Raw genomic sequence first — 26,500 nt, 5'->3', positions numbered from 1 at the left:
ATATATATATATATATATATACATATAAACATCGACAGATTAAGTGGCCAAAAGGAATAATGGACCAACGGAGTGCAATGATATTTAGCCTTATTCTGAGGCATTCTCAAGCAAACTGCATACAACAGAACAAAGCAACTGATAAGATCAGAATGAGAACGGGTATATAACCATTTTAATATGCACTAAGGTTACTTTGGGGCAGGTCAGGAACAGCTGTTTAGGATTATCTCAGGCAACTCGATAAACAGAGGGCCACGGACATTAGCCTAGATTGCCGATAACATTTAGTTTCTCTTTAACATCTCCTTCGAATTCATGTGCATAATGGGGTCACAAGTGCACTGGGTTGGGCTTAAACCAATATAATATTCTTTTGTTAGCTCTATCAATTCGATGAGGTTTCGGGAAATAATATTTTTACATCTCATTTTTATACTACTGCTATGTGATTTTTCACTTAGGTGTACAAAAAAAGCATTATTCTTTTAGCCAGTTCTAAATGAATATTCATACCGATTCATTCCGACATTCAGCTCCTTACTTGTCTGGCCCAAATAAAATGAACCATGTTCACACATGAGATTTTTAAACAATGTTGTTACTCTTGTAAGACACTTTCATACAAACTTGTTTTTTAGACACGGCTTCTAGACGTAAACAATTTCAGTGTAAATGTAGTTAATGTAGAAAATCTAATCATTTAACTTATGTACATTATTTTATGGACAGCATATTACGATTAAATTTTTGTATTCCACTCAATGTTCCAGTCAGCATTACTTATTGTTAATCTTGACTTCCAGGGTAACGAATCACAGACCATTATAAAAATAGACAAAGACAAGTGTTATCCAACCCATATTTTCGATACTCGCTGTGACGTCATTCTGTAACAAAGGTTACAGGAAACCAGAATAACCTAAGAACACCATTCCCCTGTCTGTTTCTTCGGCTCTGAGCTCATCGCATCAATGTCGAACATGTTCAATGTAAATGCAATATTTTCATACAATAGTGTAAAAAAATATGCTTATAAGAAAGATCTTTCAATCCGTTGTTTGATCTTTCCTCGTGATTATAGTGTTTATATAATTGTATCATGTTGTTATTCCTGTATTAGAATGTGTATATATATATATATATATATATATATATATATATGTATATATATATATATATATATATATATATAGGTTTATACATATATATGTATATATATATATATATATATATATATATATATATATATATATATATATATATATATATATATATATATATATATATATTCCTCCAATATCGAAAGATACTTATTCTTATCTTCTTAAGTGAATAAGGTGATTAAGCTTAAAGCACGCCGATTATCGGAAAGCAGGCAATGATGGCAATATTTTCCTCTCTTTATTCCAAATTCTCTCAACACTGTGCATCGGGGAAAAGCAAACTAAGTTTGCTCGTTTACACTAATGAGAGTTTGATGTGACCATCTGGATAATATTATAAGACAGACGTACAAGAGGAACGATAATGCTAGAAGTAAGCATAATGAGGCGAGATCCCAGACAGTTATATTAGTATTACCACTATTTCAAATTGTAAGAAATCAAAAGTATATCATAATGACGTAGAACTCTTTCGCACCATAGACCTACAACTGCCTGGTGAAGCAGCAATCCTCAATTCCTTTATTTTAAGGATCCGATCCTTTACAGGCTGCTGGAAAGGGATCAGATCTGGGGTTAGGAACCACTGTATCACTTATAGCATCTCGCTGCCTGACTTTTGTTTCTCAAACCTATCAGTTTCTCCTTTTATCTTCCTCAATGAAATTCGACAGGAATTTCTAAATGGGACCTTTAGAAGTCTGTAAATATCCGTGACAGATGGGCAATCAAATCACTGGAACCTCCAGGAATAGAATCGGTATATTTTTATGCAATAACTGTCAGTGGCCGTGGGAGGAATGTTATAGAGGAAAGACCCATAGATTCAAGAGGTGTCTTCGTCTCCCTTTAGTGAGGGAACGGAAGGAGATGAACGAAATCAAAAGATTCCCCAAAACTCAGAAATGAACGGAGTCGTCGAGATCTGAGCGTGCCGGTTGGGTCTTGTTGAGTCCGAAATACTAAACGAACTCTCTTCATTTTCATTTTCCACTTCATCTTTCCTTGCCTTTTATTAGTAGGGAAAATTACTTCCCAAGAGAGAGAGCAGAGGCTACCAGTACGGTTATTTTCCGATGATTATTTCTCTTTTCAAATAACTGATATAATGCGTAATACTGTTAAATATGGTTACAGATGTATACTTACATCACACATGCACAGACAGACAAATATAACACCCACATCTCTCTCTCTCTCTCTCTCTCTCTCTCTCTCTCTCTCTCTCTCTCTCTCTCTCTATATATATATATATATATATATATATATATATATATATATATATATGTATATATATATATATATATATATATATATAGATATATATAATGTGTGTGTGTAAAAGTGTTTAGAATATAGACAAAAATCACTTTCACGGAATAAATATGTATGTTTTGATGGCTTATAAGTCCTCCAAGGGTACCTATAACTTCTGAAAGAGGGAATTTGATAAAAAAAATGTCTCACTAAAACACGAATACTAAATGCCATATATGTATCACTGTATGCTGATTTTTATTATTGTTATATTATCGATTATAATTTTTTTCATTGTATGGCTGTTCTTATTATGCGATAATAAAATTATAATTATAGTTATTATAATTAGGCAGCAGACCCTCTTTTAAACAGCTTCTATTGAATATTATTGCTGCTTCAGCTGCATTTATTTTGTAGAAGACTTTATAAATGCAGCTGAAGCAGCAATAATATTCAATAATAGTTATTATTATTATTATTATTATTATTATTATTATTATTATTATTATTATTATTATTATTATTATAGTACATAAGTAGTAAATGAAAAATATAGCATAGAAATATTTGAATGCAAGACGAGCAAGTTCTAGGAAGCTGCATGTAAATACACTGAAATAAAAGCAAACAAGTCATATCTCGTTTATCATTCATAGCTATTATTATCTAGCGTACACCCATCGTCGAAATGAAAGTCAAGTGTCCATTTCTTTTCCAGATCATGAAGTTCTTTGTACTGGCAGTCGCCTGCATAGGCCTAGGGAAGGCCGAGGTAGGTCGTTACACCTGGGGGAACGCCCTGGTCGACCCGACTGAAGCAGGACCCGACGGTAAACCTTATCCAGTGTAAGTTTCCAAGTCTTTTGGTTTCACATTTATAAGCTTGCGTTTGTAAGATTGCAACGGTCGCTTCTATCAGCTTTCGTTTATGAGATTACGTCTATAAGCTAACGTTTATAAGCTTGCGGCTGTAATATTGCGCCTATAAGTCTGTGTCTATAGGCTTGCGTTTGTAAGCTTGCATCAATATACTTGCGTTTAGAAACTTACGCCTATAAGCTTGCTTTTATAAGATTGCCTCTATAAGCTTGTGTTTATAAGATTGCCTTTATGAATTGCGTCTCTAAGGTTGCGTTTCTAAGCTTGCGTTTATAAGATTGCGTTAATGAGATTGCGTTTATAAGCTTGGGTCTATAAAATTGCGTCTATAAGCTTGCGTCTATGAGACTACGTATATAAGACTGCTCATATAAGCTTGCGTCTATAAGCTTGCTTCTATAAGCTTGAGACTATAAGTTTCGCGGTCAACGTCAGCTCCCGTCTCTCACGAGACAGACAGTGCCTGATCTCCCGTCTCTCACGAGACAGACAGTGCCTGATCTGTATGTAAATTCAATAGTGAGCCAGTCCATAAAAGATGGGTGAAAGCTTTTTAGAAAAGTCTTTTGGGTGATTTGATATTATTTTGAAATTAACGTTCTTTCAATGTTGCTGTGGAATATTTTGCGTGGATAGATATAATTTTTTAAAGATAAAAACGTACGTATTACTCCAAAAACCCAAGTATATCTCTGTAAACTGTGAAATTGTTAGAACAGTATTTACTTTCACAATATTCACGCTACTCAATCATTCACTGAATTCCCATTTATACACCATTCGTGCGTTATAAATAAGAGCAATCTTTTCTTTCAATTACCTTCATATTAATCTATCTAGTATTCATATTGTCTTTCTAGATATTGCCAACATGCATGGATGAATTAAGGAATATTTTAGGATTTATGCGCTTTGACGTCATTATAAGCTATGCATTTTATTGTAAAAATATGGTTAAATAAAACACACACAACAACACGCACACACACACACACACACACACACACATATATATATATAGATATATATATATATATATATATATATATATATATATATATATATATATATATATATATATAATGTGTAAATGTGTATACCTAATTAAACACGTCTCCAGTCAACATCATGCAATATTCAGTGTGCAACAAGCCTATTCATTAACGTAAACACAGGGAAAAACTAGCTCACACAGTGTGTTTGTTTATACGTGTATAAATGTGTTATGGATACGTATAGGTAGAGTGATCGGTTTTGCATAAGAAAATTATGACACTTGTCATTAAATACTTTGTAATATTTGTAAATATTGGTACTTACTGAAGCGATGAATTTTACACCAAAAATTGTTATTCCTCTCTTACGCTTTGTAAATATTGTATTGTTGTTAAGAGTTAATTACTTATTTCTTTAGCTACTGAAACAGTTTATATATATATATATATATATATATAGTATATATATATATATATATATAAATATATATATATATATATATATATATATATATATATATATATATATATATATATATATATCTTCAATTACTTATTCTTTTAAGCTTCCTCAGAATGTTATCAGTTACTATGAAACAAGTCATACTCAGTCTACAGGGTTTTAAAGTAAAGTAAAAGGACATCACATACTTAGATAAAAACTACAGTCAGCAATAATTATTTGAACGATGACGTTAAGCGGTTTATAGTGAAACCCACAATACCTGGTTTCCTAAATTGCAGCGACCTGATCAACCGCCTGGTGGGAGAGGGCGAATTCGGCGCCCCTAGAGGGCTGCGTCGAGGCAGGATGCTCCATCCTACCGTCGACCCGGCCTCCGTCAGCAAGAACTTACTGAATGGGTACCTTGAGGCCAACTCTGGCATCCCGCGCCTGGTACCGGAAGGTAAGGACGCCGTGAAGGCAAACGAAAAGTTTTCAAACCTGAAATTAAGAGTTCTGACACATAAAGTAAAATTCGGGAAGGTTGTTGGCTGTGCTTGCTCCCTTCCTGGGAGAGCCTGGACAGACATCTGCTTTCACTGTCAAGTGCTCTCTCTCTCTCTCTCTCTCTCTCTCTCCTGTGTGTGTGCCTTTCTGCTGTCTCTCTTCCTGTTCCTTTGTCTAGCCAGACATGCACATTAGTTCTCTCTCTCTCTCTCTCTCTCTCTCTCTCTCTCTCTCTCTCTCCTGTGTGTCTGTCTCTCTACTGTCTCTTTCTATTCGTTTATCTACCCGGACATGCACATTAGTGCTCTCTCTCTCTCTCTCTCTCTCTCTCTCTCTCTTTATGACCCAGGATAACTTGTAATCAATCATCCAAATAACCTGTTTTCTCCGCCTGTGGCTCAAACATTTGATTTTTATTCGCGTTTCTGTCTAATCTGGGTTCCAGTAAATTCTTGAGTCTGCTTTTCCCGTCGATTGTTTTCACATTGAATTTGAACCTGAAATAGTTTTTTGTTTCTGAGAGAAAGTTTTCCCTTTTTCCTTAAATATAGTATTTTTATTCATTTGATTTATGTACACGTATATGCTTTGCTTATTATTTTTCAAAATTTTTTCCTGCGTCGCCTGTATTTGCTATACAAGTCTTCCTAACGGATCTCTGAAATAATAATAATAATAATAATAATAATAATAATAATAATAATAATAATAATAATAATAATAATAAATCTTAGTTTCTTCTTTATATAGCTGGTATTCAATTATACAATCAAATTCATACCATACATAAATAGTGTCGGCTCTTCAAAAATTATTTTCTTAAATTGATTTTAGTTATTGTCATAAACCTTGATTATCAGTTTAGAATAAATATTATAATATAGAGCAAATGGTTTTTTTCACAAAATGACCTTATTTTTCTGACTCTATTAACATGATATAAATTTGTCGTAAATAGGTTGCTATATTTTCTTCCATTCCTCCATTTTCTTAAACAAAATATCGACTTGAAATAATCATTAACTCTTTCATAGGTCGCAGCATGAAGACGAAATCGACCGACAATTCGGTGAAGATGGACGCTTCGGTTAAAATGTCCACCTCCTCCAGCACTTCCAGCGAATCGGCGTCGTTCTCGTCCTCGGCCTCGACGCCGTCTTCGTCAGGAGCGTCCTCCTGCCAGCCGGGTCCTCCGGCCAGACTGTGCAAGACGCGCTACAACACGACCGCGCCCATGTACGGCGTCAGCCTCACTTCGGGACAGCCCGTGACCATCGTGCAGAAGTTCCCCGACCTTCTTCAGCAAGTGATCTTTGAAGTTTGCGAGTGAGTAATCCTTCTTCATTCAAGTTATAATAACTATAAGTTTATTTTAAGTTATAATAACTATAAGTTTATCTTAAGTTATAATAACTATAAGTTTATTTAAGTTATAATAAGTATAAGTTTATTTAAGTTATAATAACTATAAGTTTATCTTGAGTTATAATAACTATAAGTTTATTTAAGTTATAAAACTATAAGTTTATTTGAGTTATAATAAGTTCTTCATTGGAGGGGTGGGTAGAGCTTTCAGCTAGCACGCTGGTGGACCAGCGTTCGATTTTCCGAACGGCCAATGAAGAATTAGAGGAATTTATTTCTGGTGATAGAAATTCATTTCTCGTCATAATGTGGTTCGGATTCCACAATAAGCTGTAGGTCCCGTTGCTAGGTAACCAGTTCGGGCCAGCCCTAGGAGAACTGTTAACCAGCTCAGTGGTCTGGTTAAACTTAAGATATACTTACTTAAGTTATAATAACTATATGTTTACTTTTATGCCCGTTTAATTTTTTTTAACTGGTTACGCATTGATGTGTTTTTTTTTTTGGTAGATTTCAAAATTCCTTTATCTTGGGCTATTCTCTATTATTTCAGTTTTTTACTCTGCAATTCGATTATTTTTTAAGTTTCTATTTCAATTGGTTTTATTTGGTCTACAGTTAAGCCTTTTATTGTTTTTATTTATACATTTACACTTATTTCTATTTGCTCTGTTTAAGTTGTCGTTGATTCTTTGGTTTATGTTCACTATTTGATTCGTCTTTTTTTTTACCCACCTTTCTTGGTTCCACATTATTTCCTCTATTTCTGCGTTATTGTACTGATTTATTGAAGTATTTGATTTCTGTTTCACTAGTTTGATTGCTTGTTCGTGTTTTTTTATTATTATTATTTTAATGTTCATATTGTTTACTTTTACATATGGAGCTTTTTTCCCATTAATTCTCATGTATTCATTATCCAGAGTTTTCGTTGTTTTAATTTATCAACTTTCATTTGCTTTATCATCTTGTCTTATATACCTAAATTTTTTCGAGTGTTAGATTGCATTAATTTTCCCTGATTATTTGCTTATTTAATAAGCCATTTGTTTTAAGAATATGTAGGCCATTTGGAATTTTCATTGTCAAAATACTGCAAAAATTTCTAATGCATAAACGTGCAATCATACACAATATTCATAATCATGGCCTTGTCATTAAAAGAGGAATTAGAGAAGTCTGGCTCTTTGTATTTATTGTTTTTAATATTTAAAAGTTCATTGTTCTATTAACCTTTCGTTTTATTCCATGCTGTCATAAAGTAAGTCACTTACCACGGCATTTATCAAATGACTTTTATTTATTTGTTAGTTATGATGCTTTACACATTCCTTGTTGTATATGAAATGAGTGTGACGTCATTTATATATTTTATGTCTTATTAATAACATATGACTTTAATTGTGATTTTTCTTCTCTTTCTAAGAGAGAGGATTAGTGTGATGGCATTAATTAACTTAATATTCTTTAACTGATTTTTTATTTATAAATTATCCATTATTGTGTTTTTCCCTTTTTAAATTCTTTTTGTCCCTCAGGGGGAAAAAATGTAATTATCTTATTTTCAATGCTTGTTTCTAATTGTATCGTATTTATTTTGATTGTCGCCGATAATTTCATAATTTATAAATTATATTTAGTTATGTAATAATTAAATTTATTTAGATATCCTGTTTAATGTCCGTCATCTCTTGCAGATCGGACGAATGCGACATCGTGCACGGCTCGTGCGTGCAGACTTACGTGCCATACCTGTTCCTGGTAATCCCCCTCGGTCCGGTCACCCTGACCGGACAAGACTACGTGCTGGTGGAGTCCGGTTGCGTTTGTCAACCGAAGTACGGACTGCCGTCAACCATAAAGTCACCTTTAGATGCCATATCTGGCGGTTCGCCTTAGAAACCATGATATCTGATTTTTAAAAATTTTTTTATCTTGTTTTGTTGTTTTTGTTCTACGGTTGTCATCTTTTTTTTTTTTTATCCTTTCTTCTTCTTCTTCTTCTTCTTCTTCTTCTTCTTCTTCTTCTTCTTCTTCTTCTTCTTCTTCTTCTTTCTCCTTTATTTTTCCTTTATTTTGTTAAATTTCTATAATTTTCTTCTGACTCCTTACGCAGTTTTATATGTGAAATGTAACTGCCAATTAGCTATCCTTTTATCTCTGTGCAATCGCGTTACTTGTTTTCATTTGTTAATTTTCCTGTTTTCTTGTTTATTCAGCCATGCTGATTTATGAACAGTCAAGCGCATTTTTTATGGTAATCAAGATTTTTCCTTTTTCAAAGGTATTTGAAACTGAATACCCAAAACTATGTTCACAAAAATAAGTTTCTGTATAGGAAGAATGCCATAATAAATGGCAGAGTGCTGGAATTTTGTATCGAATTATCGAATTACCAATGATTGAAATATATATAACAAAATAGGAAGAAACTTTCAACAATTAATATAGATATAAAAACAGAGTTTGTCGACAACTATGATGTGAGTATTATTATTATTATTATTATTATTATTATTATTATTATTATTATTATTATTATTATTATTATTATTATTATTACGTCATCATATAAAAAATGAAAATCGAGGCAAAACTATGTTTAACAAGAAGAAAATAAATAAGCTATATGTTGAAGAAACGGGAGATCAGCGCCTGCCCTATGAGCCTACAGAGGGCCAGGAGGACTTTAACTTTAATTTTAACTTGAAGAAACTTTATGTATCACGGTCGATGCAGATAGTTAGTAGCAAAAATTTAGTTAATATATTCTAAATCGATTCACATTCATACAGTAATTCAACGAATAATGTTTAGTGAAAGGAATAAGGAATATATATAGATATATATATGTATACATATATATATATACATATATATATATGTATATATATATATGTATATATATGTATATATATATATATATATATATATATATATATATATATATATATATATATATATATATATATATATATATATATATATACTAATGATAGAATCTCATTTAAAAGGGGGGTATTAAACAGAGATTTATTCAAGAAAAGTTAGAAGCTCTCAAGGACTTTGCTATCCTCATAGTCCTTAAGAGCTCGTAACCTTTTGAATAAAAATCTCTGTTAGATACCATCCTGTTTAAATGAGGTCCTTTTATTAATTAATGCACAGAACAATTGTGTACGTGATCAAATTCAATGTATGTATACATAATTATATATATATATGTATGTACATGTATGTATACATATATATATATGTATGTATGTGTATAAATATATACTATATATATATATATATATATATATATATATATATATATATATATATATATATATATACACATATATATGTATATATACATTTCTCATTTCAAAAAACTTTATTCATTCTTGTGTTGTATTGTTGTGAATCGATTTATAGTATTACCTTAGATTTCCTGTTACCGATCTGCAACGACCGTGATATGTGCTGTTTTTTTTATAGCATATGAGAAGAGTTCATAATTTAGAAGGTCATATGAAATATGACTGACATTTATATTTAATGGTCTCTAATGCCTGATAATGCGTTTTGAGAAAAAATACTTAAGTTTTGATCTATTAAAATAAGGCTCGAGAGAATCATATAGAAGTTGCGAAGACAATACATCTACACTCTGTCTGTCTGTTTGTCTGTCTCTCTCTCTCACACACACACACACACACACACACACACACACACACACACACATATATATATATATATATATATATATATATATATATATATATATATATATATATATATATATACATAGATATATATACATACGTTGACATATACACACATATTCAGATATCTAAATACTAAAGGGGGTATTTGTGGCTATACAAATAAGTCATGTCTGAGTCACTGACAAAACTATCTTGCAGTAGCCACGTGTTACAAACTCGGCTCTTAGTTACCATGGTGACGGGTTGATTCGATTGCAAGAGCAGACTCTTCATCCAACAAGAGTATGAACAGCAGAGCCGAAATCAGTTTCTGTCTCTCTTAACAGGTTGATGGATAAGTCCCTTCTCAATTCTGTATCAAACCAAGATGCCCTTATATATATTATATATATATATATATATATATATATATATATAATGTTTTTTGGGTGTAAGTTATTCCAAAGGTAAAATGGAATCGATATTAAGGTTTATTTGTGTCTTAATATTTGAGATTATAAAAAAATTCAAACGTGAATTGGTGATAAAGCCGAGATGTTTTGCACCACAGGTAAGCAATTAGAGGATATAATTTTGATATCGTAAAATTTAAAAATAAACTAGTATGACATTCGTTAGAACAAATCTTATAATGATTAACAATAGTTTTATATTCATATATGATTCACCAAATCTTTTTTTTACTATACACAGCTGAGAATCTAAAATGACAGGTTCTCCACTGACAAAATTATTTGATAAGTGAAGCTTGTTTATACTAATATCTACGAAAATATGAAAACTAATTATGTTATTTTTTGTACTATTACATTGTTAGTTCAATTTTCTGAGCCTTTATTGTATATAGTATTTATTTCTTTGTTATTTACTTTCTGGTATGTAAGTGTCCTTTTGATATTTATTTATCTTATGTGATTATGCAGTCTGTGAGAATGTTTGTTCTGAATAAAGACAGTTTATAATGAGCTAATTTATCAGTTTTCCTTTATCAAATTTTTATTTGCAATTAATGTAAGCTACAGCTACTACAGTCGAGAACAAACACGCGCTTGCTCAAATTCAAGAAAAAAAAGTCTGATTTTAATTCTTCTGTTGAACTAGATAATATAATATCTTTATACTCCATGTATCACTTTTGTATTATAATGGTCAAGCAACATACATTGCTTTGACGTGAATTAATATATCTTTTATGAGCTCATTCATATCCGTGCTACTCATGATCTCAGAATGGTAAACGGAAATATAATTTAAAGATTTTACACACTTCTCCACTTATTACTGAAAGATAATCACAACGGTAGGAAAATAATAAGTAAAACCATTAGACAAAGAGGGTGTGGCACAAAAGTCTACTAAATAATTGAAAGCCTTGAAATCTGAGGGGGAAATGAAGGAAGAAGCTCTCCTTTCCCGGTGGGATTTGAAACTTACCACATAATTCTTGGTGGTGTATTGGGTCAGCGCTCACGGCAATGTTCATACCATTGACAGTTCGAACCCCACCAGGGAAGCAAAGTTACTTAATTAATTTCTCTTCGGATTTCAAGGCATTCGTTAGCAAGCATAATAAGAGAGGGAGAAGTTAAGAGACAATTGCGGCCACTAAAAGGAATAATAATGGCGAGTGTGACTAGAGAGCTATATATATTGTAAATGTGTTTATTCTGGGAGATTCGCTGCAGCTTCCACACTTCAGCTTCATTTGTCACTCTGCTGAATATTATCACAACATTATTAGTTACAGGATGCCTGAAGAGGCAAAAGTATGAACATTCTTAAGCAGCTATAAACAATTTTCAGAGTATGACTGGAATTTATAAAAGAGAAAAAATGACTTTTTATGAGCATGACTCTTATTCTTATTGAGTATATTTACTAATTTACCATCAATGCTACTTCTTAATCTATTTTTATTGTATTTTTGGCCACTGATTATTCATGCTGTTTGTCTCAAAGTTGCTTAACTTGAAAATTTTTTTTTGTTACTGTAAAGAAAAACTGGTAGTTTGACCTAGTGTCTTTAACCCAGGGACACATGGAGACACAAAAACAAGAAGGTAGCAGAACAAGAGCGGGACTCAGTCGCGGAAGAATCTGTAATCTGAAGACAGCTTTACGGAAGAAAGAAAATAATAGCTATCAGAAAAAAAAAGAAATGATAGGAGAATTGCTAATCATGGCGGCCTACTGTCACTCAGGAGAGCAATTCCTGGATTTCTGATTTTAACAAAGTAAATGTCGTAGTTGTGAAATTAGGCGGATGACTCTGACTTAGGCGTAACAAATGTTAAACGAGCCTGGAGGCACAGTGGGTTTTCTTCTTTCAGCGTACCTGGAGAGCAGATATACCGTCATTTACCTGTTTGTTCCGAATAGGAAACTGGAAACAGACCCAAAGATTCATGCACAAACCACACGGGAAAACGGAATGCTTCTCCATAGGAAATGTGTTCTTCCACCTATCATGTCCCTCATTGTCCATTTGCTGCCACGATAATACAGGAGAGGTCATGCCTGTTGGTATAACGATGGCAATCTTGATCCTTCCGGTCACCTGATGCTGCAGGTGTTTTGCAAGATGTAGGTTTGTGTGCATTTACAGTAGGTCCCCGATGTCAGTTACCCTGTCCTTGTGTGTTATTGGTCCACTTTGAAACGTTTTGCATATATCAGATAATTTATGCACCGTTCTGAACATATATGTATGCACACACTCGCACATGTATATACATGTATATATGTATATATATGCATATATATATATATATATATATATATATATATATATATAAATATATATCTATATATAATATAGATGCATCACAAGGAAAGTAAGCCCTGACCATCAGGGCTTATAACAAATCTTTCATTTTCCGTGTGGTACATCTGCATATATACATTACGTATTACTGTGATTTTAAGCACACTCACACACATAGGCCTACGCATATATATATATATATATATATATATATATATATATATATATATATATATGTATGTGTGTGTATTATATATATTCATATATATATATATACAGTAATTCTTTTCTTTAATTGCTAAATGAAGGATGAAACTCCCACACCGAAAACTTCCATAATAACAGTAGCTCCTGATCTTTCCCTGCTTCCCTCATCATTCCATTCATAAAATTTGACGTAATTATTGAGACATAAGACGCTTCGACCTTGCATGGTCTTTACGTTTCACTACGCACTCCCAACCCCCTCCAATTTGCATCTTTATCAAAAGTTAAGTATATCTTAGTTTAACGAGACCACTGAGCTGATTAACAGCTCTCCTAGAGAGGGCTGGCCCGAAGGATTAGATTTATTTTACGTGGCTAAGAACCAACTGGTTACCTAGCAACGGGACCTACAGCTTATTGTGGAATCCGAATCACATTATGACGAGAAATGAATTTCTATCACCAGAAATAAATTCCTCCAATTCTTCATTGGCTGGTCGGAGAGTCGAACGCTGGGCCAACAGCGTGCTAGCCGAGAGCTCTACCCACCCCTCAATGAAGAACTGTATGTCAGTACAATCATGTACTATTACTAGAGATATGTCCGGTGCATGCAGCATTATGTCAGTCTCTGAGGCTTTCCAAAAAACTGTTTTAAGACAAACATTTGAACCATACATCTCATTTCGTGACGAAAACACACAGTATTGCGATACCACAGTAATTTTTTATCTCGTCTGCTCCATTTCCTCTTAATCCTCTTGACCATTTCCTTGGAATCTTTACTTCATTCTGATATATCTCTCACACACACTCTGGTCAGCCACTTTGTCATATTATCATCACCATATCAAAACATCTTATAAGTAATCCTATTGATTCCAGGCACCTTTTCATTCTTCAACCACTTATTTACCTTTGTACAGCTTACCACCCATTTTATCAAACATGCCCAAATTTTTGTTTACATATTTCACTAAAATTGCATTATTCAGACCTGACTTCCCAAATTCAACAATTATTCTCAAGATTAATTTCATCAAACCGAGAATGAATTCCACCCAGAGAGCATCTCTTCAATTGCATCTTTCAATCTGGGATCAATTTGTTCATTAGCCTTTCTATTTATAAATGACAATGGTTGTAGTTCCACTTTACATTGAACAATCAGTCATCCTTCTTCTTTATAAGTATTTCTCTAAAATATTTTTTCAGAAAGTACCTTGGATTTTTACATCTTATTTTTATTTATTTATCTTGTTCTTGACTACCTTATTTCTCTAACAGTCCACCTGTGTGCAGGCAATTTTATCTTCTGTTAAACCACTTCACCTCAAACACTCTCCGTCTCTTCACCAAATCTCTAATAGTAGCACACCAATACTCCTTTTATTTTTTTCCTGCTCAGCAGTACAAGCTAAAACTTCTTCTCAACTCAGTATATTGCATTCACATCATAAATTCCATTAAATGTGGTATCTTTAACTCTAGCTCATTTGAGCCTTCTCTTTTTAAGCTGTTCACTTCATTTTCTGTCAAGTTCTCATGTCTTTAATTAAATTTGTATTCACTTTTGGAACCTTTTTTCTTCAGCTGGATCTACCTTCTTTTTCAAGCTTGGCTGCGACTAGATAATGATCTGATATATCTCCCAACTCTCCTTCCCTCGTAAATTCATCTATCAACTTGCTCTTGCATCGACTCTAAAATTATATTTCATCAGAAAACACGAGTATCTGAGAACTAGGCCCCTTTCAGAATACATTTCCATGCGAGAATCTTCATTTGCAATTTGAGGGCACTTCGTCCTATGAAGTACATTCTTTCTCGGTGACCTTTGCATCTAAATCACCCAACATTTCCATCCTCTCTCTTCTTGCCCTCCAGATCCAACCGAGATTCAGACTCTTCCAATAAGTCTCTGTCTCATATTTCCATTTCCGAACCATACACACAAACCGTCACAAGTTTTTCTCCTGATTAGTTTAGTCTTACCGACACAATCATCAGAAAAACATATTGGTATTCTTCCTGATGATATATATATGGTGCTAGGGCATTTCGCTACTGGACCGTTCGTACCAGGACATTTCGTTACCGGACACTTTGCTACTGGACAGTTCGTTACTAGGATCCTTCGCTACTAGGACAATACGCTACCAAAAGCTATATTTGCCTTGTTTGCTGAATCGGTGGGGATTCAATTTTTTTTATTTTAATGGTAACATACATGTTAATAATAATAATAATAATAATAATAATAATAATAATAATAATAATAATAATAATAATAATAATAATAATAATAATAATAATTTTATAAATATTAATTGTCCGTGGCATTTCATTGATTGTCCTTTCGTTCACATTCCACAAATCTATAGGAAACAGGGGATCTAGTCTTCTCCTCCTAAATCCACGGCCTCGTTCACCACCAATATAATTTGTAACGAAGTAAGGGACAATTTCTTCTGGGATTTCGTCATCATCACTCAACTCTTCAAACCCTTCAACAACGTGGTTTTTGGGTAAAAATGCCAGTGCTGGGAAACACCGCACTTCCAAACTAAAGTCGTCTTCTTCATGGTATCGTTCCTTGTATCCAGCTTGAACTATAGTCTGTAAACATTCTGAGCTAAATGAAATAAACAGCAGGTAACCTCGTTTCATGAAAAACAGTCTTCAGAGAATTGAAGAGTGCTTTTTCAAAATCAACCACAATATGATCTGGCTCATAATTTTGTACAAGCTCTTTAATCATAGAAAAGAAGCGTTTGTACGTGGCCTCGGTTTTGTCTTTAATTTGAATAATCAAGGTATATAACTGGTAGTATATAATTGGACAACACTTGATTGTTCCATCGCCTGCCGACACTTTAAAGTGTTTAAAATCCCTTAACCCATCTTCAGATGCAAATACTAAAATCCTTTCAAGATCAGCTTCACCACTGTCATATTGCAGAAATAACGACCCATTACTCAGTTTGGCGTACTCTTCAGGAATCGTAACCATGCTGCGTTTTTGGGACTTGAGGACAGTTACTTTTCCTTTTGCCTCCAACGGCATATATTATATATTACCGCTTAAACGCGATGCAGAAGGAAGTTCAGGTACAGCACATTCATGCAAATTCTTCAATTCAGTAGCAAGCAAAGTACGAGAGGAGTCTTGGGTTCCAAGTGCTTTCTCTTTAATTCGGTTTTGGGTACATTTTGCACTGACAGTGATGCTGCGGCAGTATGATTATGCGTACCAACTACCTTTATTATCACGTCATTTTCCTCATGTATGTTTGTGTGCACTCTTGCTCTACATCTCAGACTTTCTCACATTCAATATTATTTTGTTCCGTCACTATTTTGCTTTTGTTTATCATATATATAATTCGTATCATCCACTAACTTGATTTGTTTTCTTCTGGATGCAGTCGTCCTCGGCATCTTGACTGTCTAAGAGTTCAATAACTTGAAAAAAGGAATTGGGGATGGTAAATAAGATAAGAAGGATAGAAGGCATAATTACAATAACAAGGTATTCAGTATTTAAGTAATTTGGGAAATTGGTGGTTCGTAAATGAAACAAGATAGATGGATGGTATAATTACATTAATAAGGTATTCAGTATTTAAATAATTATAGAGGTAGTGTATTGTCCTAGTAGCGAAGGGTCCTAGTAACAAACTGTCCAGTAGCGAAGTGTCCGGTAACGAAATGTCCGGGTACGAACGGTCCAGTAGCGAAATGTCCGGACACCATACATATATATATATATATATATATATATATATATATATATATATATATATATATATATATATATATATATATATATACTGTATATATACATATATATATGTTGCATATATATATTATGTATATATGTATATATATATATACAGAATATATATATATATATATATATATATATATATATATATATATATATATATATATATATATATATATATATATATATATATATATATATATATATATATGTGTGTGTGTGTGTGTATGTGCAAAAATATGTGGCTATCCTTTTGCAACTTCATGCCCAGTATTCATGATGTAAATAATCGAAGATAGTAAATACTAATTTTTGGGGTTCTAATTGTGCGTAGATGAAGATAAGAAGGTATGTTAGTCAATCCATTTAAGAAGAGAAACGACGTTATGACACTGAAGTGAGGCAATAGTGAAAGAGTAAGGTGTGCAGGATTAGTAAAGACAAAAGGGATTACGTTTAGGGTGCGCATCTCTTAGCCACCTTAAATGTAATCCCCTTAGTCTTTACTAATCCTGCACACTTTACTCTTTCACTTTTGCCTCACTAAAGTGTCATAACGTCATTTCACTTCTTAAATAGATTAATTAACATGCCATCTTCTCTTTATCTACGCACAATTAGAAGCCGAAAAATTAGTATTTAGTATCTTCGACTGTTTGCCACATGAATACTGGGCATGAAGTAGTAAAAGAATAGCCACATATTTTTGCATTATATATATATATATATATATATATATATATATATATATATATATACACACAAAAAGACAGTTTGAAAGATTTATCTATTCCTTTAAATGTATATAAAAACAAAACTTAATGGAAGAAATTCGAGAAACGAGCCATCAACTGTCATATCAACTCGAACGCACATTCCCTCCGAACTGTCGACCTGTCCATCTATTTCCCACCTTCATAGTTTTTTGTTCTCTCTCTCTCTCTCTCTCTCTCTCTCATCCCATGGGCGATGAACTCTACCCCTTCATAACGTCTGAAAAAAAGAGAAGGTAATATCTGTCCTTGTGACTGGACCAAATTACCTCCCCTCGGTCGTAGGAAGTGGACAACGTTTAGCGCCTGGTTAGGAGTATGGTCAATGGTCTTGTTTTGGTTTTTCTTTTTTATTTATTTTTCTTCCTTCATCCTTCCTAAGAAGATATGTAAGAAGAAAGAAGAATTTTCTGCCTTATCTTTCCCTCCTTACCTACCTCTCTACCATCGATTTTTTCTGTCTGTTTCCCTCTTTCTCTCTGTTTTTCTCTCTCTACGCGATAAGACCGTTTTCGCTTCTTTGGAATAAATACTTAGAGATGGGTCTCATCTTTTGCTATTTTTTTTTTTTTTTTAATATTTCCTTTGGTGAAGTCATCTTTCGAAGTGATACCTGCGTCCCTTTTTTAAATAACCCTTTTACAGCAGAAGTACAGGTAGCAAGTTAAAGGTAACTGTCATTCAACGTCCATATTCTTTCACGCATGAATGTAGATAATTACCATTCGCATAAGGTATTGTTTCTCAGTGTCGATGCTTTTCTCGCACTACCAAGCTGCAGCATTTCTTTCCATCTCCTGTTTTCCCTCTGTCATCATATCTTTTTTTTTTTTTTTTCGAAAAGTAAGTCTACCATTTATCGAGGTCGACCCCAGTCTTCGTCCTCTCTCACTCCTCTGCAATATCTCCTCCTGACGTCATGATCACGTGATTATGAGGTCATAGAATACACGATCAAAGGAACTTCTAATAACATACTAATTTCTTCTCAATATGGGGTTATGTGACTCTCTTCAGTTTATGGCTCTTTCACATTAACCGTTCTAGATAAACTTTCATCCAACGTCGATGACCCCGGTCCTTGCAACGCCACAATAAAATAATCCAATCATTCTCGTCAAGGGTTACAACTTAGGTTACTTACTTCTCACTGTTTCAGTGATGTTGTACTGTGACGTAATAATTAAATCGTAATGAGGTCATAAGTAATGTTCATCTCTCTCTCTCTCTCTCTCTCTCTCTCTCTCTCACTCGTAATGAGGTCATAAGTAATGTTCATCTCTCTCTCTCTCTCTCTCTCTCTCTCTCTCTCTCTCTCTCTCACTCGTAATGAGGTCATAAGTAATGTTCATCTCTCTCTCTCTCTCTCTCTCTCTCTAAATAATGTTATCTCTCTCTCTTTCTCTCTAAACAATTTTATCTCTATCTCTTTCACTCTAAACAGTTTTATCTCTCTCTCTCTCTCTCTCTCTCTCTCTCTCTCTTTCTCTCTAAACAATTTTATCTCTATCTCTTTCACTCTAAACAGTTTTATCTCTCTCTCTCTCTCTCTCTCTCTCTCTCTCTCTCTCTTTTTAACGTTTTTTAATATTTCCTTCAGTGACTTTATTTCTGACAATTCTATCTGCATTCCCTTCTTAAATAGCGCCCTTTTTTTTTTTTGCAGAAGTACAGGTAACAAGTTTAGGGTAACTGTAATTTAATGTTCTTACTCTTTCACATAAAAATTTAGGTTACTACCATTAGAATGAGGTGCTGATTCTCAATGTTGGCGATTTCCTTCACTACCAAGCTGAAGAATTTCTTTCCATCTTCTGTTTTCCCTCGGTCCTCCGACCCTTTTCTCGAAAAGTGAGTCTACCACTTACCTCGGGGTCGACCCCGATCTTTTCCTCTTTCATTCTCCCTACGACGTCTCTCTCTGACGTCATAATCACGTGATCATGAGGTCATAGAATTCACGATCAGAGGCACTTCTTGTAACCTACCAATTTCTTCTCAATATGAGGTCATGTGACCCTCTTCAAATTATGGCTCTTTCACATTAACCGTTCTAGATAAACTTACATCCGTCGTCGATGACCCCGGTCCTTGCAACGCCATAATAAAAACAGTTCAATCATTCTCATCAAGGGTTACCAGTCAGGTTACTTCCGTCTCATAACTATCTTGGTGATGTCACGTTGTGACGTGCTAGTTAAATTGTGATGAGGTCATAAGCAATGACTCTCTCTCTCTCTCTCTCTCTCTCTCTCTCTGTGTGTGTGTGTGTGTAACAGTGTGAATCTGTCTTTCTCTATCGCTTTCTATCATGTTATTTCGTTTTAGCTGCATAACTTCTCCCGCTAGACGATGCTATTCAGTCAAGTTTCATAGTTTCTCTAACTTTCTACGGTATGTTATACAACTGTAGTACGTTTCTTTATGTCTAATTCCACCTCTTCTCTTTTAGCTGCGTTTATCCAGCCAACTTGCATACCAAGTCATTCTCTTTCTCTCTAATTTTAAATTTGCTATTGAGCTTACGTTCGTAGCTCTCTCTCTCTCTCTCTCTCTCTCTCTCTCTCTCTCTCTCTCTCTCTCACTTATTAACCAAATTATTCTTCTTAATTTCATCTTCATCAACAATAACTTTCTCTCTCTCTAAATGATATTATTCAGTTCATTTTATTAACCGCTCTCTCTCTCTCTCTCTCTCTCTCTCTCTCTCTCTCTCTCTCTCTCTCTAATTTTTACCGTTTTTTTAATATTCCTCCGGTGACTTTATTTTTCGCAATTTTCCTGCATTCTTTCCTTAAATAACTCATTTTCACAGAAGTGCAGGTAACAAGTTACAGGGTAACTAATTCTGTGTTCTTATTCCTTCACGTAAGAATTTAGATTAGTGCCTTTGAAATAAGACTTTGTTTCTCAACGTTTATGTCGTTCCTACTCTATCAACCTGCAGAATTTTTTCTCCTCTTCTGTTTTCCCTCAGTCCTCCACCCTTTTTCTCGAACAGTGAGCCTACCACTTACCTTGGGGTCGACCGCAGTCTTTTTCCCCCCTCTCACTCCCTAATGATATCTCTTCCTGACGTCATGATCAAGTGATTATGAGGTCATAAAATGACGAGATCAACGGCACTAGTGACCTAGTAATGTCTTTTCAATTTGGGGCCATTTAACCCCCTTCAAATTATAGCTCTCTGACATTAGCTATTCTAGTTCATTTCCGTCGTCGATGACCCGGGTCCTTGCAGCGCCACTCTTCTCAATGTTTCGGTAATGATATACTGTGAAGAGGCAATTAAATCATCATGATGTCGTAACCTCTCTCTCTCTCTCTCTCTCTCTCTCTCTCTCTCTCTCTCTCTCTCTCTCTCTTTCTTATGTGACATTCTCTCGGTGAGACGTATTCGTTCTTGGTCTGAATAATCAACCCGATGTCACGCGTATAACATACAATTAGCGAATGACCTATAGCTAGAGGTGTTCGTGAACTGTCGATGATTAGATTAATGTTAGAATAGCACGATAAAGCGTCGACTAAGTTGTTTTTTTGAGTGAATTATTAAAAATTGAACATCATGGAAGTGTCTAGCAACAACAGTGGTAAGAAATGGAGGAACCTTGCTTGCCTTGCAGATAACCAATATGATGACTTGGCAAGCAGGAAACTAGGGTTTCTTATCGTTGAGATTAATAACAACGACAACCAAAAAGATGCAAAAATATTCACAGACATATTGAAAGGATATGATCCTTCAAACTGGAGCAAGTCTGCAGAAAACATGATGAAAATAATTGAAGGAGTACCAAAGAAATTTCAAGTGATCAAGAGACTTATAAAGAAAATTGACATCAGTCAACACATTCCAACAAAGAAAATGAATAAGGTGAATATAGTGAATATGCTGATTGATGCAATCGGAAAACGAATGCCTAAAGCATGTAATCTATGTAATGTGTGGTATAGCATTGTAAATCCACGAAATCTGATCAGGAAATGCTATGCTTGCTACATACCTACCCGTCCTACATGTGCAGAAGTCCAGCAAAATGAAAATAAGGACACAAGAGTATTTTGCTCAACATGTCTAGTAGGGATAGACAATGTTATTAAATGAAGACTTAATGTGCAAATAGTAGAGGATGAAGAAGAGAAAGAAGAGGAAAATGGGAAAGAAGAAGAAAATAAGATTGAAGAGATAGAAAAAAAATGAAAACAAAGAACAGGATAAGAGTATGGATGCAGAGAAACTCATAGACTCTACATATGAGGCAATACAGCAGCATACATACGATGAAATGAATGATGACATGATAACCCAAAAGAAAATCCCAAAGAGGCTGTACCCGGATCTTCATACTGATGGGAAAGAGCAAGAAAAAAAGAAAAAGAAAGACACAGTCTGCACCCTTTTGAAAAGAGGGAATTGCAGATTCGGTGAAAGATGTTACTACAAGCATCCCAAGATATGTCACAATTATGAGATTTATGGCAAATGTGCATATCTAGATGGCTATGAGGATGAATGCAGCGATCTACACCCAAAAATATGCAAAAACTGGAGAGAAAGAAAAGGATGTAGGTTCAACAAAAAATGTAGATATATGCATCCTGTAGCCATGAAGAACAAAAATCAAAATCAAATATATATTAAGAATCAACGTAAAAATGAAGCGAATAAAGAAAGGAACAAAGAACGTGAGATCAAGGAAAAAAGCAAACCGACACCACGTAGGTATAGTGCAAGGAACAAGCAATGTATCTATGATGCCAGGGGATGGTGCAGATACGGAGATAGATACAGAGATAAATGCAGATACATACACAAAAGGAATAAATATAAAGATGGAAGATCAAATATATTGGAAAAGTTGGATTTTTTAATGTCCGAATTTCTGGAAATGAAGAGGAGAACAACATATCAGAACAGGAAAGAGACATGGGAAAATCCTTATTATTACCCATATTAGATAATGCGGATAACACGCAAACCATCATAGTGATGAATGCGCAGGGTTTAGTTTCGAGTAACTCAAAAAGAGAAGTAGAGTTCTTAGAAGAACTAAACCAAACTGAAAAATAAATATAATGAATATAAGTGAAACCTGGTATTCCCAAGAGACTGCATTGATGATCAGATAGGGTTTCCAAACTTCTATAGATCAGGTGAAAAATAGGAATCAAGGGGGAACCGTGATATATGGGAGACATTAATCAAGGAAAAATCTGTGAGAAATATAGTAACACAGAATGTGAATTAACAGCAGTAGAATTTGAATCTGAAAAATTAGTGAACATTGTAATATACAGACGCCCTAATACTAAAGAGTTTGACATAATAATAGACAAATTGGATGATACTGTATATGTAGAAATCACAAAGACTGGACTATACTCCTATCCGGAGACTTTAACTTTCCTTTCGTAGACTGGAAAGAACGAATAGGAGATTGTGGTTGTATTTATACATATAAAAAAGAGAGTAATAGTAGCGCAGAAGATAAGAGGCAATTTGAAAAGCTATTAGATATTGTACTAGAACATAGCATTCAGCAAATAAATCACCTGCCAACAAGAAAGGATAATATTTTAGACCTAGCATTTGTGAACAAGGTGAACTATGTTAAAGAAATAATAGTGTATAATACGAGTATTTCGGACCATAATGTCATAGAATTAACAGTGCATTCCAAAGCAAGTGAAAGCAGAGATAAGCAAGAGACAAAAAAGTGGGAAGGATATGGAAAATACAATTTCTATAGTAAGAATATAAAATGGTCAGAAATAAATGAAGAATTAAACAAAGACTGGGAAAACATATTCGTAAGTGATAATATACAGGTAAATACGAATATATTATATAAAGTATTAGAGAAAATAGTGGATAAATATATACCGAAGAAGAAAAGTAAGCATTAGTCATGCATACCAAGAGACAGAAGGATCTTGTTCCAGAAAATTAGAAAGTGGAAAAAAGGCCTTGCAAAAGAAAAGAATGCATGGAAAGTGATGGAACTAAAAAGTAAAATAGAAAATGCAGAACAAAAGATTATACAATCAAAAGAAAATGAAAAATGGGACTTAGAAGAAAAGACCCTACAAAATATCAAGTAAACCCCAAAATATTTTACTCATATGCAAAAAAGATAAATAAAAGAAGAGTAGAAATAGGCCCTCTAAGAACTGAAGGGAGATTAACTAATGAAAAAAAGGAAATATGTAACATATTAGCAGAAAGATATAAGAGAGAATTTACACCTATAATTGATAATGAAGATAATGATACAGAAATAAGAGATGGAAATAGTGAATATTTATCGGACATAGATATTAATGAAGCCGATATTGTGCAGGCTATTAATGAAATTAAAAATGGATCAGCAGCCAGACGAGATGGCATCCCTGCCATTTTGCTAAAGAAAGTAGCTCGTTCTATCGCAAAGCTGCTTGCAATATTATTAAGACAAAGTGTACATACAGGCAAGATTTATGATGAACATAAATTAGCATATATTACCTCTATTTTCAAAAGTGGATCGAACTAGAAGCAAGTAATTATAGGCCTGTGAGTCCTTTATTACATATTGTGAGGGTGTATGAAAGGGTAATGAAGAAAATATAATGAGCATTTAATGAAAAATAGTTTGTTTAATATAGGACAACCTGGTTTTGTACCAGAAAAAGTACACAAACCCAACTGTTGATCACCATGAAAAGCTATATATAAAAGAAATATGATAAAGGAAAGAAAAGATACAAATGTGGACACCTAGACTTTTACAAAAACTTTTGACAATTGGAGCCATAATATATTAAAAAAAAAAATTTGAAAACATAATATTATGGACAAGTAGGAGAAGATGGATAAGATTTTTCAAACAGAAAACAGATAAGTAAGTACAACGATGACAAATCAGGGATGAAACTAAGGTAATATCTGGTGTGCCACAAGGTAGGTGTTAGCTGCATTGCTGTTTGGTATTATGATTACAGACAGACAGTAATGTTAAGGACTCAGTAAGTAAGAAGTTTTGCAGATGACACAAGAATAAGTAGAGAAGTACTTGTAATGAAGATAGAACTCGCTACAAAGAGGCCTAAACAAAATATGAATGGGCAGAGGTAAAAATAGGATGGTATTTAACTCTGATAAATTTGAATCAATAAATTATGGTGATAAGAAGGAATGCTATATACATATAGGGGACCTAATGAGACAATCACAAATAAAAGCAGTTAAAGAGCCTTGGTGTGATGTTGAATGAATATATTATGCAATGATCAAATAGCAATACTATTGTGGCAAATACAAAGCAAAATGGGAATGTTGTTCAGCACTTCAAAACAAGAAAAGCCGAACACATGATTATGTTATAAAACATCGTCGTAATCATGAATATTGCAATATGATATGGTGCCCACACTGCAAGGATCATTGCACAAATAGAAAGGGAGTATCAAGGTCTTTACAGCAGAATGAAGTTAAGGACCTAGACTACTGGAAAAGACTACAACTCTGCATGGAAACAGATTAGAGGAATTGCAAAAAACATCATGGAGCTAAAAAATATCAGAAAAAGCAACAGAGATAGATTAATAGTCTTAAAAACTTCATGGGAAAACTAAAGGGAAGCACACAGGACATTGTCCACTACGCACCAGCATCAACAATGCAGCGTCTATTCAGTGCGTACCAGTTCATCTGAGAACAAATCAGGGTGATGATGTGATTTGCAGAATAACTCGACAAATATCTAAGCTGTCATCCAGACCATCCAAGACTGGAAGATGCAAAATATACCAGAAGACAAGTAGCAATTCTCTGATGAGACATCAGAGGTGCCTTACACTGGGGGACCTGGGGCAGCAGACACGACCATAAGGGTCGTCGGGTGAATCTCTCTCCAGAGCGAAAACTTACATAATCCCTCTCGTGCATGAAAAAAAGAATATGTTAATAAAACACCAAGTACCGAGAGTTCTTTTTATTCTGCCATTCTTACAGAATTATTCAAATATTCTTTTTTGATGTTCTTATATACATAAGTTGTGTTCTGAAACGAGTATGAAACTAGGAAGTCGAAGCAAGTTGTCCTTTTCATGAAGACTTACCACAAATCGCTCCGGAAAACTGGATCTTTCTTCAAAATTTTGTTTAAATTTCCTTCTCAAAGTTTTTGTTTAAATTTCCTTCTCAAAGTTTTCAGAGGGTTTTAGTATCAATGCAGTTCTTTAAAATTATGTGTGGAAACACGCTATGCTTTGAATTCATGCTTTGCATTCTCGAAGAGACATTATGTTAAAGTTTTTCGTATATACCTTATTCTTGACAGAGATTATCACTTTCATTATCTAATATGAAGACAAAAAGGCCCCTTAACTTTCCGAATTGGTTATACTTTTTTAAATACGCTTACTTCTATAAACAGGTCACGGCAACCTAATCTGAACCTAATATTCGAGGGTTCGAATCCCACCTGGAAAGGTAAGAGTTTTATTAAATATTTCCCTCACGCATTCAGTGTTTGTCGAAGTAAGTTTATCCCCAGAGTGTGATGGAATCAAGATGATAAGGGCCCTTGGTGGTTGCATATTAAAAATACATTTATCATGCGAATGTGAACGGTGAATTCTGTTGTAATTATTAT

General features: G+C 33.9%; 1 protein-coding gene across 1 annotated transcript in view; it reads left to right on the top strand.

Annotated features, from left to right (window-relative positions):
* Nucleotides 1-9,489, top strand: part of LOC136838855 (uncharacterized) — a 78,976-nt gene extending 69,487 nt beyond the window's left edge. Inside the window, exons 2-5 of the mRNA XM_067104507.1 lie at nt 3,145-3,272; nt 5,045-5,208; nt 6,287-6,578; nt 8,315-9,489. Of these exons, the coding sequence (XP_066960608.1) occupies nt 3,148-3,272; nt 5,045-5,208; nt 6,287-6,578; nt 8,315-8,516 (783 nt within the window). The 5' untranslated portion in view covers nt 3,145-3,147 and the 3' untranslated portion in view covers nt 8,517-9,489. The remainder of the gene's footprint in view (nt 1-3,144; nt 3,273-5,044; nt 5,209-6,286; nt 6,579-8,314) is intronic.
* Nucleotides 9,490-26,500: the final 17,011 nt, after the last annotated feature.

The sequence above is a fragment of the Macrobrachium rosenbergii genome, chromosome 1, assembly GCF_040412425.1.
Source record: "Macrobrachium rosenbergii isolate ZJJX-2024 chromosome 1, ASM4041242v1, whole genome shotgun sequence".
Lineage (NCBI taxonomy): Eukaryota > Metazoa > Arthropoda > Malacostraca > Decapoda > Palaemonidae > Macrobrachium > Macrobrachium rosenbergii.
Note: the sequence above shows the minus strand (reverse complement) of the source record. Positions and strands in the feature narration are given on the sequence as shown.